The following is a 14,495-nucleotide window of genomic DNA, read 5'->3' as shown; positions in this document are numbered from 1 at the left end:
CACCCCTCCCTTCCTTTCCTTACGCACGCTGCGCGCGGACGTCGGCCTCTGACGTCGTCGCCCCAGCGACGGCTCCCGGCCGGGCTGCGGCCGCCGACCGTTGGGCAGCATGCTGAAGTCCCTCCCTTAGGAACCCCCTCTCGCCACCCTCCACCTCCGAACCGCTCTCCCGGCGGCGACCCATGTGGGGGTTCAGGCTCCTGCGGTCGCCGCCGCTGCTGCTTCTGCTGCCGCAGCTCGGAATCGGAAACGCCTGGTGCTGCTCTCAGGCCAGAACCATGAACCCGGGCGGCAGCAGCGGCGCGCGATGCTCCCTCTCGGCCGAGGTGCGCCGCCGGCAGTGCCTGCAGCTGTCCACTGTGCCCGGAGCCGATCCTCAGCGCAGCAACGAGTTGCTTCTGTTGGCGACGGCCGGGGAGGGGCTGGAGCTGCAGGACCTCCCCGGGGACCCTGCGAAGGAGGAGCCGCAGCCGCCGCCCCAGCATCACGTTCTTTATTTCCCTGGAGATGTGCAGGTAACTCGGGGCCTGCCTGGGTATCTGTTCCCTCCTGTTGTGTCGTGTCTTACACGGCCACCAGATTCTTTCCTTGTGGCTGCTGCTGGGTTCCTTTGCTTATCTGAACACACCCACACATTCACTTATGAGGGTGACTTTACCGTTACTCCGCGAAATCCAAAACCGCGCCTTCCGTGCCCCTGGCGCCCTGTGTCCTTAGAGCCCCATGGGGAAGGTGTCCCAGGAGGGCTGCGATCTCGAAGGAGCCACCTGTCAGTCCGGGCTTCCAGGAGGTGGAATTTGAGACCGGAAATGAGACGCGTCTTGTATATTCATTCTGTAATTTGGTTTCTCAGAGGATTCTGTGTGTGTGTGTTGGGCAGGGAACAGAGAGATGGCTTTTAAATTAGCACGTAGTGTTTAGAAAACGGTGGCAGTAATTAAAAACCAACCAATCAACCCAGCAACCCTAAAAAAAAGTGGGGACTGGTGGGAGAAAAGGGGCAATAATTGTTAAGCATGTCAGTGTTTTGATGCTCAGCTCATTTTGTACTTTTGCTTTTGCATATTAGGTTTATTTTATAGCTGCAGGCAAATATCTGTGGTTCTGTTGCCCTGAAAACTGGGTTTTAATCTAAAGTTATTTTAATATGGTAGCCATTAGCCTTATGTAGCTATCTGAATTAATTTAAATTAAATTAAAAATCTAGTTACCCAGTCATACTAGCTGCATTTCAAGTGCCAATAGCTACAGATGCCTTGTGTGTGCTGTATTGGACAGCACAGCTATATGGCATTATCATAGAACATATCCATCATCATAAATCATTCTAGACAGGTAGAGCTAGAATGTAGCTAAATGTGTTTCTCTGTTTTTTGTTTTTTGTTTTTTAGACAAAGTCTTGCTCTCTTGCCCAGACTGGAGTGCAGTGGCACAGTCTCGACTCACTACAACCTCCGCCTCCCAGGCTCCAGCGATTCTCATGCCTCAGCCTCCTGAGTAGCTGGGATTACAGATGTGCACCACTACAACAGGCTAATTTTTGTACTTTTAGTAGAGGCGGGGGTTTCACCTTGTTGGCCAGGCTGGTCTCAAACTCCTGACATCAAGTGATCTGCTGCCTTGGCCTCCCAAAGTGTTGGGATTACAGGCGTGAGCCACAGCACCTGGCCTAGATCAGTTTCTTATACTATGAAACTACATCAGTTTATTTTCAAAACTGATGCTTTAAGATGACATACTTAGAAACTTTATGCTCTGAGTCAAATAATGATTAAGATACACGCACACTCCGGGTGCGGTGGGTCAAGCCTGTAATCCCAGCACTTTGGGAGGCCGAGGCGGTTGGATCACGAGGTCAGGAGATCGAGACCATCCTGGTCAACATGGTGAAACCCCGTCTCTACTAAAAATACAAAAAGTTAGCTGGGCATGGTGGTGCACGCCTGTAGTCCCAGCTACTCCGGAGGCTGAGGCAGGAGAATTGCCTGAACCCAGGAGGTGGAGGTTGCGGTGAGCCGAGATCGCGCCGTTGCACTCCAGCCTGGGTAACAAGAGCGAAACTCCGTCTCAAAAACAAACAAACAAACAAACAAAAAACAAGATACACACACACACATACATACATATATGTATGTGTATATACTATATACATATATATAGTATTTTCTTATATGTATGTATATTATATGCATATATATAAGAATTATGTATACATATATATAAGTATATTAGTTATCTGCTAATAAAAACGGGAGAAAAAAGTAGTATTTAGATTTAAGAGAAAATACGTCGTTTACTCACTTGGTTCCCTTGTGGCTCAGACTGGGAAAATAGAATGTGACATTTCTGACTATGACTATAATTTTGTGGAACAATTATTGCATACATTCCTAAAATGATGATGATAATGGTAATTAACATTTACTGAGCACCTCCTAAAGTATTTTTAAAGTGTACCAGCCAGGATATAATAAAAAGTCTTACATACAGTTTGAGGCTTTTTTTGTTCTGTTTTTGTTGTTTTGTTTTTTCTGTTTTGAAGCCAGATTGCCTGTGTTTGAACCTTGCTGATTTAGAACTTTTTACATATAAAATCCCTGGACAATTGTTAAATCTGTTTCAGCTACCTCAACTATAAAATAGGAATAATAGTTTATAAGGTGTCAATGGAAATTAAATATGTGAATACTCAATGAGTTCTGGTCCCTTCTCATCTCTCTGGTGACTTTAAAAATTATTATGTATCCTAGTGGTCTTTTCTTCTACATTTCCTCTGTCTGTGTTCACTCCTTTCATTCATGGCTTTACTCACTACTTGTACCCTGACAACTCTCAACATTTATGTATCTAGCCTACATACACTCCCCAAACTTTAGGCTGACAAATTAATATGCATGATTATTTCCTTTTGGATATTTAATAGATATCCTAAACCTAAAATCTCTGGATCTTTACTCCTATGCAGTCTTTCTCATGTTGTTAATGGAAACTTTACCTTCTCAGTTGCTCAAGATAGAAATCTTGAAGTCATCCATTAGAAATCTCTTTCATACCTCTTATATCATCATTCTACTGACTTTACCTTCTCAGTGTATCTAAAGTAATCAGAATAACCATTTAGAAACATAAGTCAAATCATTTCACATCTGCTGAAAACTCTGCAGTCGCTTCCTATGTCACTCAGAATAAGAGCCAGAGTCCTTCCTGTTAATGTCCTGTCTTGCATGGCTTTTCATTAATCTCTGTCTTACCCCAACCTGTTACCTATCAAACTTGGTCTCCTGTTTCTGTTTACTCTAATCCAGCCTCTTTGGCTTTCTTGGTGTTGCTCAAACATGTCAGGCCCACTATACCTAAAAACCTTTGTGCATACTGCCTAGAAGAGTCTTCCTGTAGATATCTGTAGGTTTATTACCTTACCTCTTCCATATCTGCTCAAGACTTTGCCTCTCTGAGGCCTTTTCTGACCATCCTAATTAATAATCACGGTATACATAGGCTTTCTGTCAACTTTTCTTCTTTATTTTTACCTATTGCATTTACTGTACTAGTTACTTTTCATTTTGTTTGCCTTCTGCCACTAAAATATAAGCTCATGTCTTTTCACTGATATAAACTGTGATGCTTGAGAGTGGCATGTAGTAGGTGTGCATTAGATGACTTGTTGCATAAATCAGTATTTGTGAGTTTCTTTGAACAATGCATGAAGTGCTTGAAATGTGTTGGCTATTATATAAAATGCTTTTAGGCTAATTTCCTCATCTTTATTTCTGTACTTGATTCTTTTGAGCCTGATATTCTTATGAATTTTTTGCTGTTAAATATAGCCCATCTTTTTATTGTGTCGATCCTTTTATTTTCTTTTATTGTTATTTTTTGCAGAGATGGGGGTCTCACTATATGGCCCACTCCTGTGCTCAAGTGATCCTCCCACCTCAGTCTTCCAAAGTGTTGGGATTATAAGTATGAGCCACCACACCTGGCCAAGCATTCTTTTATAGCTTTATTCTTAATTTGAATAAACATTGAACAGATTAGGGCTAAACAGAATTCTATAAGATAGCATTAGAAGCTTTGCCTATCTTTTTTTTTTTTCTTAAGATGGAGTCTTGCTCTATTGTCCAGGCTGGAGTGCAGAGGTGTGTTCTTGGCTCACTGCAGCCTCTGCCTCCTGGACTCAAGCAATTCTCCTGCCTCACCCTCCTGACTAGCTGGGACTACAGGCACACACCACCACACCCAGCTAATTTTGTGTATGTGTGCTTTTAGTAGAGACGGAGTTTCACCATGTTGGCCAGGCTGGTCTCAAACTCCTGACCTCAAGTGATCCTCCAACCTCAACCTCCCAAAGTGCTGGGATTATAGGCATGAGCTACAGCGCCCAGCCTGAAGCTTTGCCTATCTTGATACTGTTTCATTATTTGGTGTTAATTAGAACTGGTTATTCATATAATTTTAAGTCCTTTTAATTTCCATTAACTTCTTGATGTTCCTTTTGCAGTCATCTTTTGTTGTATATCCTTTTAAAAAATTCCATACTTGTCCTTTATCATTTGAATTACAGGAAAGCTAAGGCCATATATATTAGTCTATTCTCAGCTGCTAATGAAGACATACTTGAGGCTGGGTAATTTATAAAGGAAAGAGGTTTAATTGACTCAGTTTCACAGGGCTGGGAGGCCTCAGGAAACTTAAAATTATGGCAGAAGGGGAAGGAAATGCTTCTTTTTCACATGGCAGCAGAAAGGAAAAGAATGAGAGCAAAGATGGGGGAAGCCTCTTATAAAACCATCAGATTTCATGAGAACTCAGTACCATGAGAACAGCATGAGGGTAACCTCACCCATGATCCAATTACCTCCCACTGGGTCCCTTCCACAACACATGGGGATTATGGGAACTACAATTAAAGATGAGGTTTGGATGGGGACACAGCCAAATCATATCATTCCACCCCTGGCACCTCCCAAATCTCATGTCCTTACATTTCAAATCATAATCATGCCCTTCCAACAGTCCCCCAAAGTCTAACTCATTCCAGCATTAACTCAAATGTCCAAGTCCAGAGTTTCATCTAAGACAAGGCAAGTCCCTTTCACCTATAAGCCTGTAAAATCAAAAGCAAGTTAGTTACTTCCTAGATACAATGGGGTACACGTTTGGGGTAAATACACCCATTCCAAATGGGAGAAATGGACCAAAACAAAGGGGCTACAGGTCCCATGCAAGTCCAAAATCCAATAGGACAGTCATTAAACCTTAACGTTCCAAAATGATCTCCTTTAACTCCATGTCTCACATCCAGGTCACACTGATGCAGGAGTTGGGCTCCTATGGCTTTGGCCAGTTCCCCGCCTGTGGCTTTTCATGGTACAGCCCCTCTCCAGGCTGCCTTCATGGCTAGTGTTGAGTGTGGCTTTTCCAGGCACACGGTCAAGCTGTTGGTTTAGCTACCATTCTGGGGTCTGGATGACAGTGGCCCTCTTCTCACAGCTTCACTAGGTAATGCCCCAGTGGGGAAATGTGAGCCCCACATTTCTTTTCCATACTGCCCTAGTAGCAAACTTCTGCCTGGACATCCAGACGTTTTTCTATATCCTCAGGTATCTAGGCCTCAATTCCCCAACCTCAATTCCTGACTTTTGTGCACCTGCAGGGCCAACATCACATGTAAGCCACCAAGGCTTGGGGCTTGCATTCTTTGAAGCAACAGCCTGAGCTATATGTTGGCCCCTTTATATGTTGGTCACAGCTGGGACACAGCACCAAGTTTCAAGACTGCACAAATCAGCAAGGGCCTGAGCACAGCCCACGAAACAATTTTTTCCTCTTAGGCTACTGGGCTTGTGATGAGAGAGGGTACCCTGGAGACATTTTTCGCATTGTCTTGGCAATGAACTTGGGGCTCTTTTTACTTATGCAGATTTCTGCAGCCCGCTTGAATTTTTCCTTAGAAAATGGTTTTTTTTTTCCTCCTGTGGCATACTCAGGCTACAAAATTTCCAAACTTTTATGTGCTGTGTCCTTTTTAAACATAAGTTCCAATTCCAAACCATGTCTGTCAAGGTCAAAGTTCCACAGATCTCTAGGGCAGGGGCAAAATGCCGGCAGTCTCTTTGCTAAACCATAACAAGAGTGACCTTTGCTGCAGTTCTAAGAAGTTTATTATCTCCATCTGAGACCACTTCAGCCTAGACTTCATTGTTTATATCACCATCAGCATTTTGGTCAAAGCCATTCAACAAGTCTCTAGAAGTTCCAACCTTTCCCACATTTTCCTGTCTTCTTCTGAGCCCTCCAAACTGTTCCAGCCTCTGCCTGTTACGCATTTCCAAATTCTACATTTTCAGGTATCCTTATAGCAGCACCCTACTCTCTTCAGTACCATTTTACTATATTAGTCCATTCTTACGCTGCTGATAAAGACATGCCCAAGACTAAGTAGTTTATAAAGGAAAGAGGTTTAATTGGCTCACAGTTCCACAGGGCTGAGGAGGCCTCAGAAAACTTACAGTCATAGCAGAAGGGGAAGCAAACATGCCCTTCTTCACATGGTGGCAGGAAAGAGAAGAATGAGAGCAAAGAGGGAGATGAGCCCCTTATGAAACCATCTTGTCAGAACTCACTGTCACCAGAATAGCATGAGGGGTGATCACCCCCATGATTCAGTTACCCTCCCACAACACATGGGGATTATGGGAACTACAATTCAGATGAGATTTTGGTGGAGACACAAGCAAAGCATATATCCATAGTAATTTGTATTTCTTTAGGTATTTATGTTTTTCTTATCCAGCTGTAATGATTTTGAAGGATGATCAAGATCAAAGTAGGTACTTTCCATTTTGAATTATCTTTTTAAAGCCTCACAGTATAGAATTATATTTATCCCCTTTATTTTATTTTATTTGTTATTTTTTGAGATGGAGTCTTGCTCTTTTGCCCAGGCTGGAGTCCAGTAGTGCAGTGTCAGCTCATTGCAACCTCTGCCTTCCGCGTTCAAATGATTCTTGTGCCTCAGCCTCTTGAGTAACTGGGATTACAGATGTACGCCACCATGCCTGGCTAATTTTTGTATTTTTAGTAGAGACGGGGTTCCACCATGTTCACCAGGCTGGTCTCGAACCTCAAGTGATCTGCCTGCCTGGGCCTCCCAAGGTGCTGGGATTACAGGTGTGAGCCACTGTACCCAGCCCCTTTAAGTAAGAGTACAATTTTTTGAATTTTGACAAGTGTTGGAATTATGTAACCACCATCATCGTGTTGTAGAGTATCTTTATTATCCTAAAAAGTGCCTCTGTGCTCCTTTATGGTCAGTTTTCTTTTCCCAACCATTAATTCGCTTTCTTTCACTATAGTTTTGCTTTTTCTAGAATTTCGTTAATTTGTCTATAGTATGTAGTCTTTTGCATGTGACCTCTTTCACTATGTAATACTTTTGAAATTCATCCATATTGTTACCTGTATCCATTTTTTTTTCTTTTTTCTTTTTCTTTTTTTGAGACAGGATCTCGCTCTGTCACTTAGGCTGAAATGCTGTGATGTGATCATAGCTCAATGCAGCCTCAACCTCCTAGGTTCAAGCACTCCTCCCACCTTAGCCTCCCAAGTAGCTGGGACTACAGGCATGCACCATCACACCTGGCTAATGTTTTAAGTTTTTTGCAGAATTGAAGGTCTCATTATGTTGCCTAGGTTGGTCTCAAACTTCTGGGGTTAAGTGATCCTCCTGTCTTGGCCTTCCAAAATGCTGGGATTACAGGTGTGAGTCACTGTGCCTAGCCAGTAGTCTGTTTCTTTTATTTAAAGAATAGTATTTCTTTAAAACTCCAGTTTTAACTCTTTAAAAATTTTGCTTTCCTAAAGGTTAAAATCTATGGATGATCATGCCCTAAGTGATGTGTCTTGGTCACGAATCTTGGAACTTCCTGTGCTTTATCAGGCAGCTCTCTTAGGCTGGACCCTGTTCTGATGATTCTAGCCTACTTATTTCAGATGTGCACTTTATGTACAGCTAAGATGTCCCTACACCCTGTGATTTTGGTTTTTCTTGTAGATAAGGTGTTGCTCTGTTGCCCAGGCTGGAGTGCCGTGGTGCCATCATAGCAGACTGTAGCCTTCAACTCCTGCTTCTGTCCCATTTTTGATGGAAATTGTCATAGTTCATTTTGTGCTGCTATAACAGAATACTTGAGACTGGGGAATTTATAATAAACAAGTTTATTTAGCTCATGATTCTGGTGGTTGGGAGGGGCCTACATCTGGTGAGGGCTTTTTTGTCCTGTCATCTCACCATGGAAGGCAGAAGGGCAAGAGAGCACTAGGGAGTGGGGGAGGGAGAGGAGAGGGCAAATTCATCCTTTATTAAGAACCATTAATCCATTCATGAGGGCAGAGCCCTTATGACCTAATCACCTGTTAAAGATCTCACCTTTAATCATGGTTGGTTTAGGGATTAAGTTTCCAATACATGAACTTTGGCGGACTCATTCAAATCATAGCAGAAGTTCACTGCTTTAAGGGTAGAACACATAGCTTGAATCTATTATTTGTCTCCAAACTCTTAGAGACACATACCAAGTTTTCCTAAAAATCCTTTGTTCTTTACTTCAGTTGCAGTTTGGAGTGGGTCTCTGAGTTTTTCCAGGTCAGCAAGCATCTAACTGTGGAGGGTAAGCATTCCTTAAACTCTCCAAGAGATTTTCTGTGGCCTGCCTCACTGCAGATGAGAAGCATGGCCTTTCACCCCTTAACCTCCTATGGGGATAGTAGTGCATTGCATTCCCAACTAGGATGAAAACTCTCTTCAGAGAAAGCTCTCTCTTTCCTTAGTCTTTAACCTTTTCTGTAAATTGGCCATGGGTAATAATAACCTGAGTTGCAGAACCAGTTTGGGTTACCTCTTAGTAACTCCTATTGGGGTGTCTGGTGCCACTTTTTAGAATACAAAAGTGTGTTTCCACTGTTCTCAGATCTGGGCTTTGATAAAACGGTAATGACTCCATCTTTACATTTTAGTGCATACAGTTCCTTAGAATAAGCATTCTCCTTCCTCTGATCATGGAACCCAGGTCTAATTAAGGAAAATATCACATTTCTAGATTTAGAGCACCTTCTGTGTGGTAGAAACTAAACTAAAAGTCATAAAACCTGGGTTCATTTTGGCTCATTAACTAAATAAATATATAAATAACTGTGTAGTTTCCAAGACCTCGGCTTCCTTAACTATAAAAAGGATATAGATGAGTCCTTTCAGATGTAAGTGTCTGTGATTTCATAATTGTATGTATCATATAATTGTAAAATAATCGTGTAGAAAGCAATAGCAGAATCTATAAGAAGTCAAATGATGGCCTTCCAGGAATTAATACTTTTAACATATATGATAAACTACTTACATTAGTGAAATATAACTTAGGAAGGAGTTGAACATCATAGTGGGAAAATTATCATAGGACATGAACAGAAAATTAACAAAAGAAAAATGAAAACTGCCAGTTAACAATGTTTAACCTGATTGGGAATCAAAACATGCAAATTAAATCAAAAGTAAGATACCATTTTATCATAGTAGCAAGGATTTTTTTTAAATGATGCTAATAGCCATTATTAGCATTATGGATAGTTAAAGATGTGGGAAAATAAGCATATTCTTATATTTCCAGTGAAAGTGTAAATTGGTATTAACCTTAGATATCGAGAAATTATGATGCAAATCTATATTGATATGGAACCATGCCTATAATATATTTTTAAGTGAAAACTATGTTAAGCTTATTGCTTGTTGAGGGAGAAGAATGCTCCCTTGTATACATACTTATAAATGTGTATGCTAGAGAAAACTGGACTGCAAGACCTCAGAATTTTAATGATTATTTCTAATTGGTGGTTATATGGATGATTTTTCTATCTTATCTATATCTTTGTATATAGACTGAATTTTTGTAGTATTTACTAGTTTTAATTTTTAAATAGAGAAAAATGTGCATATTGCTAAAAATTCAGATAAAAAAGTTAGCCACATGTGAGGATATGCACCTGTGGTCCCAGCTACTCAGGAGGCTGACAAGGGAGGATTGCTTGAGCCCAGTAGGTCAAGGCTGCAGTGAGCCATAGTTGTACCACTGTACTCCAGCCTGGATGACAGAGCAGATCTTGTCTCACACAAAACATGGGGGATGGGGGGCAAAGGATATGAATAGGCAAGAGTAGAAATCCAGACTTAAATTACAAATATTCTTTGACCTAGTTTTTTCATATCTAGGAATTTGAGGATATAATCACAGATTTGTACAAAGAATTTTCTATAATGTTCATTGCAGCTTTGTATATAATGCTAAATTTGAAATCGAACATACTGTTCAGATTGCTAGAGGAATCCAAAGAGGGAAGGGTATAGAGTGGCAACTTAGGGAAATATTTTAAGAGTCTATGTTGGTCAAAAAGTCTACTGAACCAAATTTATATTTTCAGTTAATGTGTTAGGAAAGTTAATTATATGTATATACTAAAAAAAAATTGTTAAACATATCTCTAATATTTCTAAATTAAAATTTTTTTAAACTTTTTTTTTCTGTAGCTCATTTTTTTTTTAATTTTACTTTAGGTTCTGGGGTACACGTGCAGGTCATGCAGGGTTGTTGCGTAGGTGCATACTATATCCGTCATTTCTCCCCATGTTATCCCTCCCCACCCTTCCCACACCCCCATGTCTCTCCCCTAGACCCCCACCAACTGCCCCCAGTGTGTGCTGCTCCTCTCCCTGAGTCCATGTGTTCTCATTGTTCAACACCGCCTATGAGTGAGAATATGCGGTCTTTGGTTTTCTGTTCTTGTGTCAGTTTGCTGAGAATGATGGTTTCCAGATTCATTCAAGTCCCTACAAAGGACATGAACTCATTGTTTTTTATGGCCACTTAGTATTCCGTGGTGTATATGTGCCACATTTTCTTTGTCCAGTCTATCATTGATGGGCATTTGGGTTGGTTCCAGGTCTTTGCTATTGTAAACAGGGCCGCAATGAACATATGTGTGCATGTGTCTTTATAGTAGGATGATTTAAAATTTTTTAAACTTTTTACTGTTTTCCATGTAGGTATATCTTATTTACCTGTCTCTTGATAGATTTCAGAGCTTAAACTGAAAAAGTGATTTGTTCAAAATCTTATCACTAGAAAGTAATGACAGATTTTTACTTTTCATTTCTAACACCATTAACCATAGGTTATTGTAATATCTTTTCTCCACAATAAAAATGGAAAATCTTTTATGGAAATCATTTTCTGTAAATATGTATTTAATACTTATTTCATCTTTCTTACCTTTCAGAATTACCATGAAATTATGACTCGTCATCCTGAGAATTATCAATGGGAAAACTGGAGTCTAGAAAATGTTGCCACCATTTTAGCCCACCGGTTCCCCAATAGTTATATTTGGGTGATAAAATGTTCCCGAATGCATTTGCACAAATTCAGCTGCTATGACAATTTTGTAAAAAGTAACATGTTTGGTGCCCCAGAACACAATACTGACTTTGGAGCTTTTAAGCACCTTTATATGTTATTAGTTAATGCTTTTAATTTAAGTCATAATAGTTTATCAAAGAAAAGTTTGAATGTTTGGAATAAGGACTCCACAGGATCTAACTGTAGATCCAGTTCTTCTCATACTACGAATGGTTGCCAGGGAGAAAAAGAGAGGACCTGTGAAAAATCTGATGAGTCTACCATGAGTTTTTATCCACCCTCACTAAATGATGCATCTTTTACTTTGATTGGATTCAGTAAAGGTTGTGTTGTTTTGAATCAGTTGCTTTTTGAATTGAAAGAAGCCAAGAAAGACAAGAACATAGATGCTTTTATCAAAAGCATAAGAACAATGTATTGGCTGGATGGTGGTCATTCTGGAGGAAGCAATACTTGGGTTACTTATCCAGATGTTTTGAAAGAATTTGCACAAACAGGGATTATCGTTCACACTCATGTAACACCTTACCAAGTACGTGATCCAATGAGATCTTGGATTGGAAAGGAGCACAAGAAATTTGTTCAGATACTTGGGGATTTTGGTATGCAGGTGACTAGCCAAATTCATTTTACAAAGGAAGCTCCTTCCATAGAGAATCACTTCAGGGTTCATGAAGTATTTTGAGATTACACATATACTAATGAACTTGTTGAGTGGAAGAACATAAGCATTTTGAGTGTTATAAATTCAGATAATGGGATGTAATTCATGGCTGCATTGTCAGTTTTGGGGTATGGGGGGAAGCACACATTCCTAAAATATGAGTGTAATGTGCAGTAGTATTTTTTGCTTGTGAATGTGAACAGTAAAAATTTGGATTGGGTTAGAATTAATTTGAAACTTAACAAGGTGGTTTGTAATAATCCTGAGGAGATATAAGACCCTTAAAAAAGGAAAATTACCCAAAGTGCAATAAAACATATATATATATATGATGAAAGTTACAACAGAGTTCTTATAAAAGGTAACTAAAATAGTTATCGCTGGAAATAGCTGATTTTCTGAGTAATGTTTTAAACTAATTTGGTGACATTTTAACAGTAATTAGCTATTTTGGCACTTAAAACGTGAGTGGAAATATTTTCATTTCTCTTCTAACAAAAGCAAAGGTATGATGCTGTTTTCTATCATTTTGGAATAACTGCACCCTGCCTCTTTTGTTTTGCAAACTCATTGACTCATTCTTTCATGTGCCACCAAGTACTTTTCTCATGAGAATCAACATATATTTGTTTCCAAATGTCCAAGAGTGTACAATAGTGTAAAAGTGGTTTTAAAAAACATAGCCAGGTGGTGGTATGTGCCTTTAGTTCCAGCTACTCAGAGGCTAAGGCAGGAGGATTGCTTGAGCCCAGGCTGTGGTTCACCATGTTTGTGTTTGTGACTAGCTACTGCACTCCAACCTGGGCAACATAGTGAGACTTCATCTCTAAAACAAAACAAAATTACACTTAAGCACTATTAATTTTTAATTGATGGTTTTTTATTATTTTGGATAAGACATTCTGGGGTTTCTTGAATCTTGGCCAAAACCTAGTTGTTTGGGAAAATTGCAATTGAGCATATTTATGTATATTGAATAAAAATGTAATACAGAGCAAATTTCAGATTTTTCATTATATCAGTCTTTTCGGGATCAACTTGGAAAAAAATAAATATATAATGTTCTATTTGTTAGAGCTCTATTAAAAAGGAAATAGATTCCGTAGATCTAAGTCGATGTTTCTCCAGAAGCATGATTTTGTCTGCCAAAAGAAAATAGCTCTCTTTGGCCAAAATGCAAAATTACATTGCTATAAGAAAAGTTATAAGGGAAAGTTTGAAGACACAAATGATTTAATTTTGGCTCAAAAACTGAATTTGCTTAACACTGCTACATAATTTGGGTGAAGTTTCCTTCTGCCCGTTTTTCTTGACCTAGATAAATACACTTTGAGAAATCAAGATCTAATTAATGTCAACCAACATTGACATTGTAATTGGGTGATTATAATAAAAGGTGAACAGTTTGTTGTTTAATAATAATTAGCTTTTGCAGAACATGAAATGACTAAGCAGGAAAGTAACCAGCTGCTTTAGGACTAAAAAAAAAAAAAAAAGACACTGAAGCTTAATACCTTAATGACCCAGAAGACCTAGATTTATAAAGCCATGCAGAATAAAAATGTTAATTTCTTGGTTTCCTCTCAGAATTATATTTTAGTGACTCTGTAAGTACATTCCAAATACTCAGAGACTCATCAGAAAGGATTCTTACTTAACAAATGCTTAAAAATAACATTGCTGGCTGGGCGTGGTGGCTCATGCTTGTAATCCCAGCACTTTGGGAGGCCGAGGTGGGTGGATCACGAGGTCAAGAGATCGAGACCATCCTGGCCAACATGGTGAAACCCCGTCTCTACTAAAAATACAAAAAAATTAGCTGGGCATGGTGGCACACACCTGTAGTCCCAGCTACTCAGGAGGCTGAGGCAGGAGAATTGCTTGAACCCGGGAGGTGGAGGCTGCAGTGAGCCGAGGTCACACCACTGCACTCCAGCCTGGTGCCTGGTGACGGAGTGAGACTCTGTCTCAAAAAATAAATAAATAAAATAACATTGCTTTTTGGTGTTTTAACACTTAATTTTATAAACCACAGAACAGCATCTTTAAATGGTTTTAAGACAAAGTTGTTTTATGTTGCTTCAGTTTCTTTAAATACCTGCTGTTTCTTTTGAGACCAAAAATTCCCATCAAGGAAATGAATCAGCCTAATGTTAACATTTAACATGTTACATTGCCTTTAAGCACTGATAGGATGGCTTTCCTTTTTTCTATTTATTTAATAATCCTTGATTAAATTCACATGCATCTAAAGTAAAATAGCTGAGGTACTGAATTCTCTGAGGGGAAGAAAAAGCATTTATTTTCACGATTAACTGAAATGGAAAAGTAAGACATTTAGCAGAATTCATTTAAAAATAATT

General features: G+C 39.7%; 1 protein-coding gene across 1 annotated transcript; it reads left to right on the top strand.

Moving 5' to 3' along the window:
- Positions 1 to 35: 35 nt before the first annotated feature.
- C5H2orf69 (chromosome 5 C2orf69 homolog) lies at positions 36 to 14,172 on the top strand. The gene is made up of 2 exons (XM_003925685.3): positions 36 to 515; positions 11,329 to 14,172. Exons 1-2 carry the CDS (start codon positions 183 to 185, stop codon positions 12,151 to 12,153), a joined length of 1,158 nt encoding a protein of 385 aa, XP_003925734.1. The 5' UTR covers positions 36 to 182; the 3' UTR covers positions 12,154 to 14,172.
- Positions 14,173 to 14,495: the final 323 nt, after the last annotated feature.

This window comes from Saimiri boliviensis, chromosome 5, assembly GCF_048565385.1.
Source record: "Saimiri boliviensis isolate mSaiBol1 chromosome 5, mSaiBol1.pri, whole genome shotgun sequence".
NCBI classification, from domain to species: domain Eukaryota; kingdom Metazoa; phylum Chordata; class Mammalia; order Primates; family Cebidae; genus Saimiri; species Saimiri boliviensis.
The sequence above is the reverse complement of the archived record's forward strand: the minus strand, read 5'-3'. Positions and strand labels throughout refer to the sequence as shown.